Raw genomic sequence first — 21,785 nt, forward strand, 5'->3', positions numbered from 1 at the left:
ATGCATTCAGGGACACTCAGTATCACAAAACTGGCTTTACGGTATAATATATGTGTGTGAATAAACAGGAAGGTGAAGAAAATACATTACGTGGATATTCTCATCACTTAATTCGCAACTTTCAATTCAAATCCACAAATTGCAACATTTAAGTTTGCTGGAAAATACACCGAAAACAAGCACATTTACCTAAAACTACAGTATGTGATGTCTTTGAACGCAACCCCTCATTTCGCATAATAACACAGAGAAAGTGTAATTCAAATGTCCTGCTACTATCTTTTACTTTGACTGACATACTCATATACATACTGTACAAATAGATAATCCTGTCCTATCATTTATCCATGCATCCATTTTCTATGCCGCTTATCCTCACTAGGGTCACAGATATGCTGGGGCCTATTCCAGCTGTCTTTGGGCGAGAGGCGAGGTACACCCTGGACTGGTCGCCAGCCAATCACAGGACACATATAGACAAAAAATTAACCTAACATGCATGTTTTTGGAATGTGGGAGGAAACCGGAGTACCCGGAGAAAAGCCGTACACACACAGGAACACGAGAACATGCAAACTCCAAGCAGAGATTCGAAGATTCTGGACCTTCCCGATCTCCTGACTGTATGGCCAACATACTAACCACTCATCCACCATGCAGCCCCTGTCATTTATCTTTGTTAATTAAATACAGTAAAAAAGGGCATATTTCAGACATAGTTGCTCATGGTGATTAATCCTAATTAATTAATTTAAAACTATGATTAATCTATTAAAATGTTTAATCCGCCGTACAAATGCAACAAATCTGCTACAGACTCAAAAATAGGAACAAATGTACAGATTTGAGTGTATCATTGTGAACAGAGGCATTGTTCATATTTTGATGTCATCTATTTATTCTCCACATTATTATTTATTATTACACGGGAGCCAGGCAACGACATTTCGTTGGCAATTTCACTGCTGTGTTATTGTGCAATGACAATAAAGAAAGTCTATGTCTATGTCTCTATTCTAATGCATGGCTGTGGCTGTTCTGTCAGACTCCTGATTGAAGAAAATGCATATTGTAGCTGGTCAGTGTGTTTTCATGTGGACAGATGTTTTTTACTGGTGGTTGTGGTTTTTCTTTAAATATCCGTGTTCTTGTGGATATGGACTTTTTTCAGATTCTTTGAAAAGTTGCTAAAATGTGTAGGTGATACAGAATTATGACTTTAGTAAAAGTAGTTGTAATAGCCATTTTTAATACCTTCATCTTTATTATATCAATATACAGTAAATTTCTAATATCTCCCCAGCTTCTTCCCTTGTCCTTCTGTATCAGCCAATCAGCTCCTTTCACACCCTTATGTTCCACCCAGCTGTGTCGTTATCTTGGATCGCTCATTCTGGTCTTTTATTTCAGTCAGTGAAGCTAACGGGTTGGAAGCTTTTCACCATATTGTTGCTTCCTTATTGTCTTTTCATAAAATCAACAAAAATCGCCTTTAATTGCATATGTTGCTTGGCTTTCAAAATAAATGTTGATGAATCCTCTGCAAATCATTGCAACATTACTGGAGCTCCTTGGTTTACATACAGTTCTGTCACTTCGACAGCGATATAGGTCTAAAGTAAAGGAGCAGATCCTTTCACATGTTCAAGGAGACCATATTTATCCTTCATGATGAATTTGACATGCTGACATAAGACATAACGAAGGGGAAAAAAGTTGACTAAAAAGAATGAATGTGACGTTCGCCTTCCTGAGTGCAGCAAAGTTGTTACTACGTATTCTTCCGTAACTATTTCTCTTTATCTATTTGTAGAATATATCATTTATGGGAGTGCGTCAGTCAATGTATGTATGTAAGTTCAAATTGCACCGTAATGTTGTTTTGGCTTACTGGTATGGTTGATATTTGCTGTTGCAGCATAAAAAGTTTTCTGTATCATCTTTTGCGTAGCTTGTGTGCTGCTCAGGCAGATGGAGGATAAATGCGTAAACACGGCAGAGATGAACTGCGGTGAAAAACAACAACAACAGCTGCATTTCAAACTGAAAAGCACCGGCGTGAAGTCGGATTCCGTCAATTAGGGTGCGGTCGTGATTGAATCCAAATACGGGCTTTAATTGCTAATATCAAAGCGTAATTAAGATGATAAATTGTGACTGATCTTATTGAATTAGAAAGGCGGCAGAGACACAGCAAATTGACTGTCAGCTAAATAAGTGTTTGTAATTGGCTGACAAGTTTGCTTCCAGCACTGATCAAACACATTTTTACCCACAAAAATAAAAAAAGAATACTGCTGCTAATTTTTAGGGAACGACGGTTGTGTTGTGTACCCAGTGAGAACATTGTGTTACTTTAGAGCAAAACATTCAGTAGAAACTCAACCACTGCCAAACTCGTGGCCAATTTTGGACAAGCAAACAATCCAACAAATGGATGGGGTATCACTAGACAGAATACCAACTACAAAAATTACAGCTCAACATGTAACAGGTAAGTAAACACACCTAGGAAAACTACCACAACTACTACAACGGAGACAACTACCATATTAATTCCAAACGCATAACTTAAGCATACTTTTAACAAAACATGTGCCGCAAGGCATGCTGGGAAGCCAATAGCACTCCCAGCCACACTACAATATATCCCATTTTTATTAGGGCTGTCAAAAATAGTGTGTTAACGACAGGAACTAATTTATTTAATTAATTCTGTTTTAAAAAACTGTGTCAAAACTGTGTCATTAATGCATGTGCATCATTTCAAGCCACCCTTCTCAGATATAACAGCACACAGAGGCACAGTAGTGTCCCCACAGAGTCTAACACTCTTTTATAACTTTATTCTGACCTGAACACATTAATAGCAGTGCAATTCCAACACCATATACAGTATTTGTCTTCAATTCACAAACACATCTCCTCGGAAGGACACGTTCTCATTGTCACAAGACATCAGCAAAGTGCATTCAGGGGCACTCGGAACACCACAACAAGGTCTTCAAAGTTATAATAGAATTGAATAGACTACCGTTATTGTCATTGCACAAAGTACAACATGAGTAAGAAAGGCACGGTTGTGCACGATTAACAATATTGCGCAAAAATATTCAGTTTTATTGTTTTTACATTTTACTGCGGTTAACTTATTTTTACACTTACGAGTATAATGACGCTTTAAAGATGGCAACAGTTCCACCCTGGAATTGATTATTTCCATGACTTCCAATGGGAACAATCATTTTGAAATCCAAGCTGGAGTTATACCAGACCCGTAAGTGAATAAGACCTGTCACTGTAAGTAAGTCAAGTAGCCACATAAAGATCCTCCTCACTTGACTGTGTTTACAGTGAAAACACTGTTAGATGTAGACCAAAATAATGGCTGGATGATGATAATGGAGCATTAAGAGAGAAAAAGGACTGAAACAAAACAGAGGAAAAAACCAAGTGGACACAAGCACCATCATGAGCACTTTTATCGGCCCTAATATCTCCCCAAGCACACACACACACACACACACACACACACACACACACACACAGTGTAGTTAAATTGAAATATTTGCCGGCGTGTGTCACAAGCATGCAGGATGGTAATTATGACAGATCTGATTAGGCAGGCCGAGTCAGGCGGCTCCGGGCTGCAGGTGCGACCTTGTGCATTCCTGCATGTGTAAATAAAATTAATTACAAGCGCAGGGGGGGCGCGCCGTGCGTGACATCGGAGCGGGCGGGGCGATGGGGCGGGGGCTCCCACGGGGGGCACCCTAATGGAATATTTTCCCCGAGTCTAATAATACAGTTGGTATTGACTTGAGGTAATTAGGGGGATCATTAAAGCGCTTTTCCCGGCGTATTTGCCTGCCTGATCAGATTAGCAAGAATGGGCTTCAGAACAAGCCCTGTGTGGTCTGTCGGGAGGAGACGCTTGCGAACATTTGGAGGAGACCGAAAGAGGTGAAAGGACCAGAACAAGCTTGTGGTCCACTCAGCCGGCGTCGTAGAGCATCACAGAGTCACAGGGAGGAGGAGGAGGTGGAGGAGGAGGAGTGACGTGCAAGAGGGGACAGATGGGGTGAGAGGTGTTGTGTGGAAGTGAGATGAGACAAAGTGATCTGAGCATGCTCAGTGAGGAGAAGGACGAGGAACAGAAAAAAAAAACACACTTCTGGGAATTCCACTGTCCATTAAACCATTTAAAGACAGCCTCATTTCTGAGGGAAGCAAGGAACTTTGCCGGATAATACACTGAATAAATGAATGAATCAGACAGCTGCCTCTGCACTTCAATTAAAATACCATTTGGTTTCCATGGCAACCTAATAGGCAGGCAGAAGATAAATAAATAAATGAATTAATAAACAGCTGATGCCTTTTTTTCTAACCCCTCGGGGCTGTGACACACTAGATGGTGTGTGCCTAATATTTTGGAATAATATTCTAATAATATCTTTCTAATCATGGCCGTGTTCAGTAGAACACACTCACACACTCTTGTTGAAGGGATGTGTCCACACAGAAAAACACAACCTTTACCTTTTCCCACAAGCATAGCAAGACAAGATCACACACACACGTCGCTCCACTAAAGTGATTCCAAGCAATTAGTGCTTTTCAAAACAAGATGGAAACTGTTCCAGTTATCTTACCCCCCCAACTCCCCATAGCTCGGCCACTCCCCCCACCTCCACAGACCAATGGACGCCCCCTACCCCCACCCCGCCCGCACCCTTCCACTCATGGGACTGCCGTGCCAGGCGAGTGCAGGGTGACAGATGGCATACAACCCCCCTCCCCACCCACCCCCACGTACCACTGCACTAGAGCACCCCCCCCCACCCCTCCATCCCATACCTCCTCCCCTCCCTTGGTGGCACAGTGGCGGACGAGATCAGTGCCATTCTGTCTCATTAGAGGCTGGCTAATTAGCGTAGCCTCTTCCAGGGAGAATGAGTGAGGGAGGGAGGGCTTGCGGGGGGGCGGGGGTGAGGTGGGTGTTAGGGCATTCTCGACTGGTCATTGACGAGTCGGAGGGCTTTGAGCCCAGCGGCGTGCAGGGTTCCCAGGGTGCTTGTTTTATGACAGCAGGGACTCTGATTCCATCTGTTGTGAAATTCCTCCTAGGAAGTGTCAGGGATGTTTCAACATAAAAGTTGTGTCAAAGGAATGAAACACCCCCTTCCCCCCCACACACACCCCTGAACCTCCCATCGCTCATCTCTGGGTTAGCCTGCCAAGCTAGCAAGCCTATCCAGTTTATGACAATGAAACACAGGAGGAGAGGGGGGGTCATAAGCGGAATAAGAGAAGCTAAGCTGTGTCATGTTGGGATTTGAACTAGCAACCACCACCAAGCAGCAGCAGAAAAGTGAGTGGTTATGAGTCACTTTATAGAGTTGTTCATCCATCATCTGCCGCTTATCCGGGTCAGGTCGCAGGGCAGCAGCCCAGACAGGGAAGCACCCCAGGCAGGGAAGCCTTGACATCCCTCTCCTCTTCTGCTTTGTCCCGCCCCTCCCGATGAATCCAGAGGCGTTCCTAGACACAGTTGAGAGACATAGTCTCTCCAAAGTGTCATGGGTCATCCCCGAGGCCTCTTACCGGCCGGATGTGTTGTCAACACCTCCCCATGGAGGCGTCTGGGAGGCATCCTGACCAGATGCCCGAGCCACCTCAGCTGGGCAACGGTTCTACTTTGCGTTTCTCACCATTTCTCTCAGGGAGAGTCCAGCCACCCTACAGAAGAAACATATTACGGCCAATTGTACCCACAATCTTGTCCTTTCGGTCACTACATTATGTTTTCCTACATTCTGGAGCTAATTGACCCATGATTGTCTGTGTGAGCAAGTGACTCATGATCGGTGGACAACCAGGAAGTGAAGCGTGCATGCAGACAACACAGAGTTGTTGAAGCAGGTTATGGACGACTGTTGTGATTTCCAAACAAACCTTGAGTAATGAAGCAGGACAAGACACTGCAATATTTTTATGTTTTAATCCTGCATACTGCTACATACTGCTATGATCATCAGCAGCCCAGCTGTGCGACAAAACATAATAAACACAATTCTTAGATTAACTACTTATGTTATATACTCGATCAGGGTTCTGAATTATATTACAAGGGTCAAACAAGCATTTATCTGGTCAAGCTTTACATTACAGTATGTGGATGTCCTGTAGCACAATTTGGAATTGGGTTACCAATAGTGGCGGGACCAACAATGTAGATACCCTCCTCTTTCTTTGTGTTCATGTCTGGTAATTATATTCAGTTTTGCAGGATGAAGTATTTACAATATTTCTCCTTGTTATGTATCTATTAGTCATATGATTATATATTGTTGTTATTGCCTGTGTCCATACCATGTTCCATATAACAGTGACATCTTGGAAATGTGTATGTGGTGTGTGATGAGGATGGAGGATGGGCTGGACTGGCAGGATGCCCAGGCAGGGTCTGGGTAAATAATGGTGCTGGGGGGATAGTGGTAGGTTCTCGCCAATGAGCTCGGCATTGTCCTGACATTTGTGGTTCTGTGGTTCAGTTCTAGTGGCTTAGACATGGCTGACATGGATCTGTGTGGTTCTGACTCTAGTGTAGAGTGTGAATGTGTTATCTAGAGAGAAGCAGCAAAGAGCTCCCTCCCTAGAATAGCAGTTAACACTAGTTTACTGATGCAAGGTGTGTGTGTGTATATCAAATATATGTTGATGTGTAGGCCCCTCTGATTGTTAGTGTGTGTTTCGGAAGGGGCGGGGGGGGCTCTGGAATTCTGCCATGCTGATCCCTCTCAGGGCTCGTAACCATAGCAGGCCTCTGCCAGCCTTTAACTGCACCTTCCACCCCCACCTCATGTATTCAATGTGGCATTTCAACTGCACTTCAACTGCCTCACATGCTGATCAGTAACTGCACTGAAGACCAGTCTTCACATTACAATGACACCTTACTGGGTTCTGAGGTTTAGGTATGGGGTACTTTGTTCAAGTGAGTCATTGCAGCCATAAGGCACCAGTACACAGTGTCCACTGAACACACTGCGCTGTGTCTAGCTCCACCCCCTTTGGTACATCAACTTTAAGGTGGCACGGCACGGATCAGTTGTTTGAGGGATGCTTTAATCGATCAGCGGATTTCTGAAAAAGCATGTGATAGGCATATGCCGATAAATGCCAATCACAAAAGCCGATCACCTCTGGCTGGTATCATTGTACAGCCAGTAGCGATCTGTACCATCCCCCACCCACTTTTCTTCACACTGCACAGGCGTGCCAAACCCTGTACCATGTGGAATTTACATGCCGTTTGTGACAGTGATATGGATTTTCTACCCTGCAAAACATGCCATGAACAATATCTTGCAGAGGGAGTACATTAAAAAGCTTTACTTTAATGCAGCATTGGAAGAACAAACACTAATCTGAGTATAGTGAGTTTTCAAGGCTCACAATGTGATCAACAAACAGCTTAAGTAGCCAACACACACCCGTATGTGCAAAGTCACAAGTCTAATAGTCTATGACCAGACTCTCTCATCCAACTTATCTCTCACTTGGAGCCCTGCTGTGTGCTACCTGGAAGTCCTGTTCGAGCGCCATCAGACTCTGGTATGTACTCTCACATCCAAACTCTCCTTAAAGAAGGCGTCTCATCCTCTATTTCTGCTTATCCTCATGAGGGTCGCGGGCGTGCTGGAGCCTATCCCAGCTGAATTCGAGCAGGAGGCGGGGTACACCCTGGACTGGTCGCCAGCCAATCACAGGGCACATATAGACAAACAACCATTCACACTCACATTCATACCTATGGACAATTTGGAGTGGCCAATTAACCTAGCATGTTTTTGGACTGATTGTATCATTATTATACAGCACTTGGTCAACTGTGGTTGTTTTAAAGTGCTTCACAAATAAAGTCAGATTGGAGTACTATTAGAACACTGAGCCAGTGGGATTCCTCTCAATATGCCGTTATTAAAATGCGTCAAGCTGTTTTTGAAGACAAGCAAATACCAAGAATGCAGCTGCCATTAAACCCTCAACAGACACTGGACAAATCATCAAGCTTAAGGAGTGATCCTCACATTTCCACAGACACTGAGAGTTCTTGGTAGTGAAAGTGGATAAAAGAACAAATGTCTGTCCACAGCATGACACTAAAGCACAACTACAGTACATTTTACTGTCAATAAAGACAGAATTAAAAGGGGAATGTTTAGCATATTTAAACAGATTGTACAAGCGCCATACTATGCTACCGTAGAGTACACAGTCAAACCTCAGTTTTCATATGGTGCGTTTTCTGTCTAAAACTTTCACCACCGATTTGCCACTGTGTCCAAACAATATTGGACATGCCAAGCTTGCCCATGCTGTATCAATCAGTGAAATCAAGCGGCCAAACAAAGCACCTCTACGCACCGCTCACACACCGCCTGTACATTTTTTACTGTGTGACTGCTAAATAACCCACCATGGGGCCAAAGAAAGTTTTGCGTGATAAAGATGAGAAACAACTATTGAGGTCCATCTGGTAAAAGTATGCATTTGCAAATTCCGTCTATTCCTCATTGGTTATTTTTGCATGTAAAATATAATTGTTCTCTACAAAATGTATTTTGGGGTGTCCGGAGAAGATTAATTGGACTTCCTACGGGAGAAACCTCCTTGGGTTTCATATGGTTCAGTTTTCAATGTTTTGATTTTTCCATAGCCTGTGTTTGTGTATGTCTGTATCATCGGCAAAAAGTGCGTTCAACATCTTTTGAATATATATTCATGTGAATTTACATACGGATTAATTTGATTCATATGATTGCCTACAGGAAGAAAAAGCCTTGTTTTTCATACCTTTCGGTTTTCGTCTGACCTTTTGAATGAATTAATAATGCAAATCCAGGTACTGCTGTAGTGAGACCTTAGATGTACATTAGCTTTAAAATCAGTGCTCACTTACGTGGGAAATGACATCTAAATATATATTTTCTTCAATAGCACTGCGTTAAAAAAAACGCTTGTACATTCCGTGATTCATGTCCGAATCATCAGCAAAAGGTATGTTTGAAATCCTTTGAATACATATTAATACGGATTTACATACAGGTTCATTGTATTTACATGATTTCCTTTAGGGGAAAAAAGCCTTAGTTTTCGTACGTTTTGGTTATCAGACCTTTTGGAACATATCAGTAATACACATTGAGGTACAACTGTAGTGAGATGAGATGTGCAACATCATGTACATCTTTTAAGTCAGTGCTCACTTCCACAGGAAACAACACCAATATGTATAATTTTTTCAATAGCCAATGCGTAATGGAAGATGTGTTTACCATTGTGGTAAACAAAACCTTCGTGATTTATGTCCGTATCATCAGCAAAAGGTACGTTTAAAATCCTTTGACTGCATACTAATACAGATTTACACACTGTACACATCAATTGCATATACATGATTTCCTATGACGAAAAAAAGACTTGTTTTTCACCTGTTTTGTTTTTTGTCTGACCTTTTGGAATTCTTTTTTCTTTTTGAAATAACAAAAACTGTGGTACTACTGTACTATGCGGTACCTGTTTCATAGCTAATATTTAGGACTCCCATTACGTGCAAAGAGCAAGTCATTGAAAATGAAATATTTATAACCTGAAAGTGAAACTTGGAAATAGTCCCAGTCCAATAGTCTCACACCTCAAGTCAAGTCAATGCTATTTATAGTATATAGCCCTTAATCACAAAAGAGTCTCAAAGGGCTTCACAAGCAAGCAGGACGTCGATATCATTATCAGAAGAAAACTTAATACCAATAAAATCCAATATAAAATTTCTATGGTAATTATCGGACATCCCTGTTTGGAGCCTCTTCCTTGATCCGGAGTTTAACTCGGGGTTGTGAGGTCCTGACAGGGAGCAGGAAGAGCGGCGTTTGGCGTGGATGTAACAATGCCGGCTGGGTTGGTGGATTGGTGGGAGGGTTGGGGGGTGTACCAGCTGCCCGGGGAGCGCCCATTACGAGATGGAGGCAGCGATAAGTGCTCTCCCAGGCCCCCTTTTGCAGGCATAATTAGCACACTTCTTATCTGCTCCTCAATTCACATTCACAGCCGCCTGCCATCAATGAAGCAGGCGGGAATCGGCGGCCAGACACAACCACGTTCCCACACAAAAATGCCTCGTACACCCGCGCTCACACACCCCGGCCTTTTTTTTCCTTTTCTCCAGTCTCCAACCTTAGAGTCTTTGAACTCTTGTACAAAAAAACAGTGGTTTGTGCATCAAACTGCAATTTGGTTAAACAAAGCTATCTGTGTAATCGTGCTAATCAGCAGGAAAAAAATAAAGTCTTTGCAGATATTTTGGGATGATTCCCGCCCCCGGTGATCTATTCCACCCCCCCCCCCCCCCCCCCCCCCCCATCTTTTTCATCAAGTGCAATTGTGGAAATCTTCCTGAGTCTGCCTCCAGAAAACCTTTAATAATAGCTCGTTATTGCTGCGTCTTTAAATGGCTTTGTTTGACAGTTAAACTGGGGGGTGCGGCTCAACGTCTTAACACACACACGGTGGGAGGGATGTCTACGTGGACGGCTTTACCTTCAAACCTTCAATTACAGACTCCCATGTGGTCGTTTTGTGTGTGTGTGTGTCTGTCTACCTGGCTCTTGGAGGCGGCCACCTTGGCGAAGAGTGCCTGGGAAACTTTGGCTCTCTTCATCTCCTGTTGGATCTCATCGTAGATGTTGGAGTTGATGTTGAGGATGCAGCTCTCCGTCTTGCCGTTCCACTCGCTGGGCAGGGGAGATGGCTTCACCTGCTCCAACATCACCACACAACAACTTCTAAGTCGCGTTTGAACTTAGTGCAGTTTGTGCAAAGTAAGTCTGTGAAATTGTGATACTAAAAATAAGATATCCACTTTAGAGTAGATCTGCAACAATTAATACAATTCGATAACTAGCAGTATTTGATTAATCGTTTTTTGCACCTAAAAAAATGTAAATATACTCTGATGTCAGCTTCTGAGTATTTTATTTTTTAGTCATCCATGAAAGCAGACCTTTTTGTGTGTTTTCGGCAAAACAGGATATTCACATACTGACGATAACATAAAGGTTGGTCTAACAGAATTAAATAAAGAACAATATTAATAGTATTAAATATCTAATAACAATTAGTAATAATATTATAAAGTTAAATTTAAAATAATAAATATATTTCATAACTTTTTTTACAACATTTTAAAACACATAAAATGATCAACGTGGCCATGTGTGTGTGTGTTTTCCAATGGGTGGTACCGTGTAAGAGATTTCGGGGTAGAGATGGGGGTGTTTGCTCACAGGGGAAATGCCCACGGGGATGCGCGGGTTCCAGTCTTCGGGCCGCACGCTGTTGCAGTCTTCTCTCCGCGGCTGCACAGTCAACACACAATACAGAACAATTTTATTTCAAACACACACACGCACACAGCAATTCAAAAGCACTTTGATATGTCGTACTCTGTGATTTTATTCTCACGTCGAGGCGGTAATTAAAAACAAAATCAAATCATCTTCATTCACATGCTTGTTGCTTCTTGACAAGAATCCTTTGATGAGGCAACAAGTATCCTAATAAAAAGCAAGGATCCATTAGCATATGAATCATCGCTTACGAGTCACAGCAGAACGGTGTCGGTTTGAGTTCTTAGGACGTGTCCATGGATATTTACCTTCGTCCTCCCGTAAACGCAGTGAAAACTGCACTGGCAGTGTTTTAGGAATGTGTGACGGCAGTATCTCACATATTTCAACTTTTCCTAGCTGCACTCTATGTTTTCAAGCATGATGTACACCTAATATGTGATATACTGCAATGGAAGCGCATGCATTTATACCAAAAGGTTCACAGAAATTAAAAAATTAGCTAAGAAATAATGTAAATCCAATTAATCTGTTGCAGACGCCCAAAAATATGAACGACAATATCAGAGGTATGGACACGAGTTGCAGTTTTAAAGGAGATCTGTTACTGTATGGTCATTTTTAGTGCTTTGTATTGAGTTGTGGACTCCCATAGAGGAGCCACACACAATAACCGGCAGAAAGCTTTCTCGATTCTCTCGATCCAGATTGTGCACCTCTTTCTGCCACGTTTCCATGGATTTCCTGCTTCCCACCCAAACGGTTTGTTTAACTTATGCCACTCCGCTGTGATTGGTCACACTATAGGTGCACCCGAGGACTTCTGGATAAGTAGGTCCACTTTTACCAAGTGCAGGCCATCTGCAGCCCATATAAGAAAGTCATTGTCATTGGCATTGACGTGTGCAGAGCCATTCTGAACTTCTTTCAGGGTTCACTTCCAAATTCACAAAGCTCATCATTGGATGCGTCGGCATCGTTTAAGATGAGAATACAACATTGTAACAACATTTATAGGTCAGAAAAGTGTAAAAAGCATAATAGGTCCCCTTTAATGACTGAATAGCGCTTATGATTTGTAAGGACTCAAAAACTGGCTTGTGACTTCAGACATGACGTGATCTGTCTTGTCTTGACTTGGACTTGCACAGCTTTACTTGCAAAACACTTTGTCCTACCTCTGAAAAAAATACATTTTTATAATTATAAATGGGGACTGGCTAGAACTATCCTGGCACCATAGAATTGTGAAATCATGTTTCTACCTTCTGTATCAAACTGCTGTCACTGGCCCCATGTGAGGTTATTTAGCAGTTGCTCAATATGAAAAAAGCATGTATGGTGAGTCAGTAACGCTTAGGGTGCTTGGTTTGGGGCAGTCACAGAATGGTACAGTACAGGGCAAACGGACTTGTTGTATGATAACAGAGGCAAAATGTCAGCAAAAATTCTCACGTTTGCAACACCACTAATATATAAGAGAAAAACTGTGTTTAAATGTGCGATGCAGCTCTATTATTTGACCAAACATTTTAAAAAGTGGGAACACAAGGTGTAAAAATGATGCCAAATCCAAAGGTTCCACCGGAAGTTGAAGGTGAGGCCTTGGTGAAAGGCCCTGGTCCGCCGCTAGTTGACATGTGGAGATAAATGTTAAGGCCGAGGCGTGCACGGGCCGGGTATGCTGTATGAGGTAGACATACCGCCGCATGTGTGTTTACGAGGCCTATAAAAACCTGCCTCTGTCTTGGGCTCAATTGCCACCATGCGTGATTTATGTGAGCATATTCATGCTGCATCGCGCCATACAGGATGGCAGATGGCCAAGAGCTTGAGTGCATGTGTGCGCGTGCACATGTATGTGTGTGTTAGTGCTTGTTGGTGGCTTGGTAAGAATTGCCTCATGTAGGTCTCCATGATAGATGTCATCGGGCTTTAAATCACGCGGCTAAATGATATCAGCCTGGAGATATTCTATTGATGTTGTTGACTTGAGACTAAGAGCGCCAATTAAAAGGCAGATGATTTTTCCTGTCGTCATTCCGCTTGCTTGCCAGCTTTCTCGATACTATTTCTTGATTTAAATCAAGTTTCGATTTATAGGGAATGTCGCTACCAGGGTTGGTTTCAGATGATTATGCCCAAACGATACCATGGCTGCATTGCTTGCTTTGCAGACTGTCTGTCCCTGCAACTTTCATACAACACATATGTCTATAGCTCATATCTGCAGCCAAGCGCCAATCAAATGTCAAATGTATGTTTGACTGGAAGCACAGGTGTACAAAGTGCGACTGAGGGCACAGTTTTTTTTTTTTTTTAATTGGCCCAAGGCACATTCTAAAAATGTAATTCATAAAGAGAAAAAAAAACAGCAAAAAATTAAAATCTGCAGTAATTTTACAAGAATAAAGCCAAATTATTGAGACAAAAAAGCTGTAATTGACTGAGAAAAAGTTTTAACTTTACAAGAATAATGTTTAGTTATAAAATTAAAAGTAAGTTAGAACTTAAGAAACAAACTGAACAATGATTAATGACAAATGACTAATGACTGAAAACTAGCTTGCGGAAAATGTTCTCATATTACCAGAAAGTCAAAATATTAAGGGAATAAAGCCATGATTGTGAGGAAAAAAATGTACATGACGGAAGTTAAAATTGCTTGAAGATTTACAAAAAAAACATCAGAAATGGAAAAAAACTGTAATTTTACAAGGATAGAGTCAAAATATTACAATAAAAAAGTAATATTCTAACAAGAAAAAAGATATATATTATATAAAATTATTATACAATAATATTATATATATATATATATATATATAATGTAATATTACAAACAACCATTCACACTCACATTCATACCTATGGACAATTTGGATTCGCCAATTAACCTGGCATGTTTTTGGAATGTGGGAGGAAACCGGAGTACGTGGAGAATGTCCACGCGTGCACAGGGAGAACATGCATACTCCATACAGAGATTCCCAAGCAGAGATTCAAACTCAGATCTCCTTGTGTGGCCAACATGGTAACCACTCGGTCACCACACGTATGAGAAAAATATAAATTAATTCATTTTCTGTGCTGCTTAATCCTCATTAGCGTCATGGGGGTATGCTGGAGCCTATCCCAGCTGATGTTGGGATATAAAACTGAAAAAATATAAGTGACACCCCAAGTCTGACACCCCTTACCTATGCTTCATTTCCAGCGAGCTGCTCAGTATCCGCTTCAAAAATATAAGGACCATGGCCCCGGTTGTGTTTGTGGAAAAAAATCAACCCAGAGAATTGTGATCAAGCGAGAAAGCAATAAAGTAAGAAAATCTTGATTCCCATGTTTGTATCCCCAAACTGTACCACAGCAAAAGTTTCATTACGTGCATGAAGTTGATTTAATTCCAAATTCAACAGCCTTTCTTTGAATTGAATGTTCTGTGTTGGTGAATGCTGGAACTCTAACACGGTGTCTGAGTGTAAAAAGATGAGCTGTTAAGCGGACCCACTCAAGTCCAGCTCTGCTGCCTCACAATGACACTTTCTGCTTTCGGTGATGATGCATATAGGCGTTTAATGCGCCTTGGGTGGTGCATTTTGTACGTGTAAGAAAAAAGTAAACAGGACACTGGATGCACTGTTGGCTCTTCTCAGCGGTGTGATGGAGCTGACTGCACTTGAAATGTGCTTTTCATGCATGCACTGTACCTTTAAACAAGGGGCACTGGCTCAGCATGTGGTGAGCTTTAGCAGAACGCCTGCTGTGACACCCGAATGCAATGTCCACATTAGCCCTTAATTTGAGGTCTTTGTGGGAATGTACATGGAAAATATGGACGATAGATAGCAGAGGTAGACATACCTGTACAGGCCGGCTGGGCGGAGTGCTAATCAGCGGGGCGGCACCCATGGCAGAAGCTGCCGTAAGGCTGCGCTCCCTCTCTTCCTGGTAGATGCGATCACGCTCGGCCTCGGGCAACTGCAGAAAATTCTGCATGGCCCGCAAGTTGACCAGCAGCGACTGCGACGCCGTTTTAGGGTCTTCTTCTTTGCGCAGAATCTCTGACAACAAGCCCTGCATGATGGAGGAGAGGAGGTCACATGGAATGATATTTATTTTAAAATAAGCTTTTTTGATAACATCTCAAATACACACCGGAAATCAGACTATAAAATGTTGCTTTTTGCTTAATGGGTGAGAAACTCCAAGAAAAAATCCCAAAAAACCTTTTGCATGCGCAACCATATAGGAAACTCTCTTTAAAGTGTTCTGGGCAATCTTGGACATATTCTCGGTGAGAACTGGCACGACACAGCTGGCAATCAGCGTACTCTCTTGTTTACTTCTCAATAGCGCTCGATTCACTTGCTACGAGCGCGTGATTAGGCCTTTTTACTCGTGTCTTGGCCACACACTGCGCCGATTCTCTCGCCGTCAATAGGTGTGATTTGCTATTAAAACAAGGTGATGGAGAAAAATATGTGCTCCTGTTAAGTCATTTTTGTGTCTTTGTCAAACTGGAATAAGGAGTGGATCTCTAAAAAGTCACCGCTACCTAATTTTGTCATTACTTCATGTCCAAAAAAGATGAAGCAGTGGACTACAACAGCAGCCACAAATAGATTTGACGTTATCTGTTACCTCATAAACACATTATAATGGGACTGTCTGTAAATGTACTTTGTCCTTCCAACTCCATACAGTAGATGGTATTGTAACTCCACTTCTTAGCACACCTTGTACGCACCTGGTCTGCCAGAGAATAAGAATACGAAGCAAGAGGGATCAGTGTTGCCAATGTAGTGACTTTGTCGCTATATTTAGCAGGAATCGAACCCCTCAGTTTTATGTTTTTGCTCACTGATTGTCCCCCACAGCGCCCATAAATGACACGCACATGCAATTTATGCTAATTAGACCATAACGTCACACAAGTTTGTCATCCTTTTCTTCTTCCCCTTAGTCAATCACTTTCCCTAATAGCACAAGTCCACAGTCCCCCCCCTCAGGCGCACCTCCTGCACTGACAGCAGCTTCTTTCAGACCCCCCTACATCACCTCCAGCCCTGCCGTTTTTATTAGCACACCGGAATGGAAAAAAAAACAAAGGGGCTAATAAATAATCCTCCAAAGGTGAGCTCTCTGATGGCACACTGGTCTATGAGCACAGATATGACTTGCTGCTGTTTGCGTGGGAAGCTGTTTCCTGGGGCGGTGGGGGGTTTAGCACAGCAACTAATACATTCTTATCTCTTTTTTTCTTTCCTTTTTTCCCCACACTCAGCCACAAAGTTGAGGGCTGTGATAATAAACTTGTAAACTATTTTGACAAACCACTGGAAGAGATCACAATGCTTCCACTTGGCAGCATCAAACAATGAAAAATCAACTTTTTTTTTCTTTCAGTCTCAATGTATGATGAATGCTTAATAGAAAAATGCATGAATTAGTAGCAGCATTGGGTTCTGCACTAACCTGGGTTCTGTTAAAGGCAACCCGTGCAAACACGGCCTGCGAGATGCCGGCACGCTTGAGCTCGTCTCGAACCCACTGGTAGATCTCGGAGGACACCTCTGTGTTGGAGCCCACCTGAGGCTCCAGGGGCTTGCCGTGCGAGGCGCGGTTGACAGGCGGATGGTTGAGGTACTGCTGCGACAGTGACTGCTGCGCCAGCAGGCGGTTGACAGCGTACTGCTGATTGAGGATCTGCGCCATCACCAGCTGCTGGTTGACCAGTTGGGGGCTGATGGGAGTGGACACCAAACCCGGGTGGTGAAGGCTGGGGAGCTGGGGCTGCCGCCCGCCTGCCTGGCCTCCATGGGGAGGTGGCGGCGGCGCGTGAGACAACGGGGGCACTGGCGAAGAAGGTGTCTGCTCTGCTGTGCTGCCTGGGATGGGCTGCTGCTGCTGGGAGAAGCCTAGGTGGTTGTGGTTGGAGCTGGGTGGGGAGAGGTCGGCCAGGCCATCCATTTCAGCTAGAGGACAGAGATGGGAGAGTGTCTCAGAAAATAAACCAGGATGTGGAACTGTGAAATGTGGACCAAAAGTACAAAATGGTTGAGTGTGTAGGCCAAGGGTGTGTATTGTCAACTTGAGGAAAGAGCAAAAAAAATTGAGACGAGACACTGCACCATCAGTCCCTGGTGGTTCAGTTGCGGTGTAGCTACTCCCTTATCCCCGCCCTGGACAGTTTTTTTCCATCTATATATTTTCTATGGCGCTTATCCTCACTAGGGTCGCAGGTATGCTGGAGACGATCCCAGCTGTCTTTGGGCGAGACGCGGGGTACACCCTGGACCGGTCTTCAGCCAATGGCAGCACATGGAGTACTTAAGTGGCAAATAAATTTGAATGTAATGTGCAAAACTTTTTAGAGCATTGTTGGTTTTGAGGTGCTTTAAAGCGCGATGTGCCAAATGTCAACTTTTAGGCTTTAAGAAGAAAAGCAGAGCGGTGATTGAAGGTGGCTCGCCCGGTGAATGAACATTTTAGAGCTGATAAATGTTTGCGCTTTTGTCTTTAAATGTGAACGTGCATATGGCGAGCCTTTGCACGCGCGCCAGTGAGGGGGCAGCGTTGACAGATTCATACATTAACACCTCCAAAGAGTGGCCTCCGCACACCATAGAAGGAAGAAAAAAAAAAACATAGTATGGGATTGTGAGCGGCTGTTATGCTGAAGAGGAATGGGGGTGTGGGGGCGGGGGGACTTAAAGAAGATGTATGGTTTTTAGCAGATGAAAGATTAAGTGCATGGACATTTTCCAAAAATATCCGCAATAATCGTGTGTTTCTTAACTGTCAGCGAGCACAAAGCGCCCAGCCAAAACGAGTCTATTGAGTGTTTGTCAAAAACAAATGATGTGGGAAGGGTGGGGGGGTTGGGGGTGTGTGTGGTTGGTGGGAGGAACAAAACAAAAAAAATCTTGGTAATAATCACATCTCTTCTCCATAATCCCTGGCATTCCCACTCTCTGATGGCATGGCATGCCTATTGACTCGCATGTGAATGTGTGTTTGTGTGTGTTAGCGCTGGGGGGCACACATGGAGGCATTTCCATGCAAATTGAAAAGAGAAGAGGGCTGACAGAGGAGCATGGCAGGCCCTGGGATGAGGAGGAGGAGGAGGAAGAGGAGGGTTCCACAGAAGTCCTCGCGTGGAATCCTGCCACAAAAGAGCCCTGGATTAAACGCACAATGGGAATGAGTTGGGGGCCGCGAGGGTGAGGCAGAGAGGGATGGTTGTGGGGTTATGTGAGAAATGGGGAATGAGAGCCTTGCAAAGTGACTGGCTTCACCTACAGTGGCCTCGGCTGGCACAGGTGAACCTGTGAGCACGCCACTCGTGTCTCTCCGCTGGCGCTTGCCAAAAAAGTGGTGCTGGAGGGAATGTTGAATGCCGAACGCACAAAGCCAGCAGCCCAGCACGCACTTTTCCTGTCATGTTGGCCCTTTGTATATACAATGGCGTTTAGGGCAAAAACAGAAATGATCCAAAAACATCATAAAACAAAAGCAACAGGAAAATGTTGCAAATGGACGAGGCTTCAGTCACATAAATGATGCAGGATCAAAAGAAAAATACTGCAAATGCCAAAAATACCAGGAAGTTAGCCGTGCTACCGGGACGTTCAGCCAAGAAAGCAGGAAGTTAGCCATGCGACAAGGAATTCCTCCAGGGTGTCATGGGCGCAATCCATCCCGGAAACGTGATTAGGTCACCACCAGCCCTTCTCGTGGTTGACAGCGCCACATGGTGTGTGGTAGTTATTATTTTTTAAATGTATTAACATAAATGGTCAATATTCGTACTTAAAATATGTAATTTATTGGGGGGTGATATTTATCAAAATAATTCGTTAGCATGCAGATGTTTCTATTGTCTTATGACCTCCACCAAGACGGAGCTATGTAAAAAGTTACACAATGCATGTAGCACAGATGTAAACGTTATATATAGTAGTTATATATAGTACAACAAACACAAATAAACTGAATAAAACACATAAAATACAATTATATGTGATTGTAGACAACCAAAAGCAAAGTGCAATGGTGGATTAATGTTGAGAATTTAGCTTTAGCTTTAGTTTTTTTCGCATAGTAAATTTTTTTTACTATTACTTTTTTTAAATCACACACACTAGCATGCATGTACGGTCTGTTTACAGTATCTTACCTTTGATTCTTAATATGATCTATACCACCATTATTACTATTGTCTGCCTTGCCTGGTGTTTTCGCTCCCTGTCCACCCCTTGGTTCTCCAACTAGGTTCCATGCTCTAACTGAAGGTTCTCCAGTCAGTTCTCACAACTAGACCCTTGCTATTCCTGCACCCGATGACTATCTGGCCTATCCAGCACGACCAGAAACAGCCCAATGAAGTGGATGCTCTCACCATCTGTGGCTGCATGCTGGTCCCTTCTCGTGCCCTAACCCTTCCCCCAGCACACAACACACACTCAGACTCCAATCACAGTCCGTGATGTGACCTAATGCTGTCTCCTCTCTCTCTGCACTCTTTCTTCTTTGTCCATTATCCTTCTGTCCTGTCGGTGGTTTTAAAAATACATAGCAACTTGAACAGGAGGAGTATACCAATCATAAAGCAAAGCTGTTCTAGTAAAACAATCATACAGTTCACTCATACTGCATGACTAAGCTGTCATTTCATCATGATTTATTCTGCTTTTATAAGGATCTTTGTAAGACGCTGATATGGATACTATGTGACTTCCTGTCTATCTGCATGATTTAGAATATTGTATTTAGATTTCATGTTATACATTTTTCCGTTTTTTAATTTTCTATTTTTTCTCCCTGTCAGTGGATGAGACTAGGCTTGAGATTGTATGGATGTTTGTTTTTTCGATGTTATAAGCGTAAGTCAAAAGATGATCCAGTATGACACAAAGATGGACTGACTACTTTTAGAACATAATCGTAACAGGTAAATAAAGTTGTATTCCTTATTTACAAATTGAATGTTTTCGTAGTTTCGTAGAGTATAGAAAACCTGTTTACGACACCCAAATCTGCTTTTTAACATTAGCCCTCTTGACATGAAATAGCATCCCTACCATATTATCCAATGTAGTAGATTAACTAAGTGTAAACACATCAAATAAGGTTCATGTTCGTGTGTGTTCCCGAGGAGACCTGAAAGGGAAGTGGGCAGGAAATGTCGGGGTTCAGAGTTGAGTTTCAGCTTTGTGTGGGTAATGCCTGCAAAACTAGCCCATGGTTTTCTTTGTAATTATTGTACCTGTATTTAGATTATTTTAGAATCTGCAATAAGAATGATTTTATGAAATAAAATAAGAATGAAATAATGATTTTAGAACCTGCAATAAGAGCCTGTTGTTCTATCGATCAAGTACGGTGCTTGTGTGTTGCTCAGTTTATTTCGCCTTCATTTGTCACTACATTGTTACACTACCCTTTCTTTTTAGTTATCTTTTATCCTATTTCCCAAGCGCGATGACGACTCTTCTGATTGCAGTGTGTCAATGCAAGAAAAAGGAAAGTGAAAAGGAAAGTGAAATCAGACAGAAAGAAAGTGAAAAAAAAGCATATCAAGACTGACCGCATGCTAGGTCTAAGCCCCAGATTGCCAAAATTGGGTAATGCAAAATTCGTACAGGGGCTATGTGAATAAAAATGAAAAAACAGTGTGTCTACTGAAAACCTAAAGCGGAGAGTTTTGCAGTGCGATTGATGAGTGAGAAATAATTCATTGTAAGATGTTTTGATTGTGTTCTTATGGATGATGATTTGATTAAGTGTGCAGGAGCAGGACAACTACAGGGATATAAGTAAGGAATTTTTTTTTTTTTAAATACGGTTTCATTTCATTCTTGTATTTTATCTTTTTGTTACTATACTAGGAACTCATACGGAGACCGAGGACCCCTTGTATTAGTTTCTGTGTCAGTATTTTGGCATCTGTGTGCACGTATATGTGTGTGTGGCCATGATACAACATACCTAGTGCATTAGCACGCGGGCTCTCACGGAGGACGCACGACCCCAGGTAGCCCTCCAGCTGGGATGTTTGGCGCATGCCTGCACAGAATGGCAAGGCGCACACACACGCATGCACATCCACGCACACACACACACAGCATACGGTGGAGCATGGAGAAGAAAGAAAGAAGTTGTTTTAACGATACAAATGTTTGTGTACTACATCAATGACTGACGGCAAAATAAATGCTATTTTATATATCTTTAAACACACACAAGCAGGTGTATGAAAGTATGTTGTATGTTGTTCTATGTAAAGAGATAGCATCACAACATGCTGGCTGGCTGGCTCGCATGGAGCTGCAAAGATATTTTCATTCTATCTGGCGTTTCATCACA

At 42.7% G+C, this 21,785-nt stretch overlaps 1 protein-coding gene across 7 annotated transcripts in view; it reads right to left on the reverse strand.

Annotated features, from left to right (window-relative positions):
* LOC131105122 (DNA-binding protein SATB1) overlaps window positions 1–21,785 on the reverse strand; it is a 64,914-nt gene that overhangs the window by 10,718 nt on the left and 32,411 nt on the right. For 6 of the 7 annotated variants that reach the window (XM_058052912.1, XM_058052909.1, XM_058052911.1 and 3 more), the window contains 5 exons: window positions 21,408–21,485; window positions 16,893–17,392; window positions 15,279–15,491; window positions 11,310–11,423; window positions 10,667–10,822 (listed from right to left, as the gene is read on the reverse strand). In XM_058052912.1, the coding sequence (XP_057908895.1) occupies window positions 10,667–10,822; window positions 11,310–11,423; window positions 15,279–15,491; window positions 16,893–17,392; window positions 21,408–21,485 (1,061 nt within the window). The remainder of the gene's footprint in view (window positions 1–10,666; window positions 10,823–11,309; window positions 11,424–15,278; window positions 15,492–16,892; window positions 17,393–21,407; window positions 21,486–21,785) is intronic. The other variant, XM_058052913.1, reaches the window with a different exon arrangement.

This window comes from Doryrhamphus excisus, chromosome 17 (assembly GCF_030265055.1).
Source record: "Doryrhamphus excisus isolate RoL2022-K1 chromosome 17, RoL_Dexc_1.0, whole genome shotgun sequence".
NCBI lineage: Eukaryota > Metazoa > Chordata > Actinopteri > Syngnathiformes > Syngnathidae > Doryrhamphus > Doryrhamphus excisus.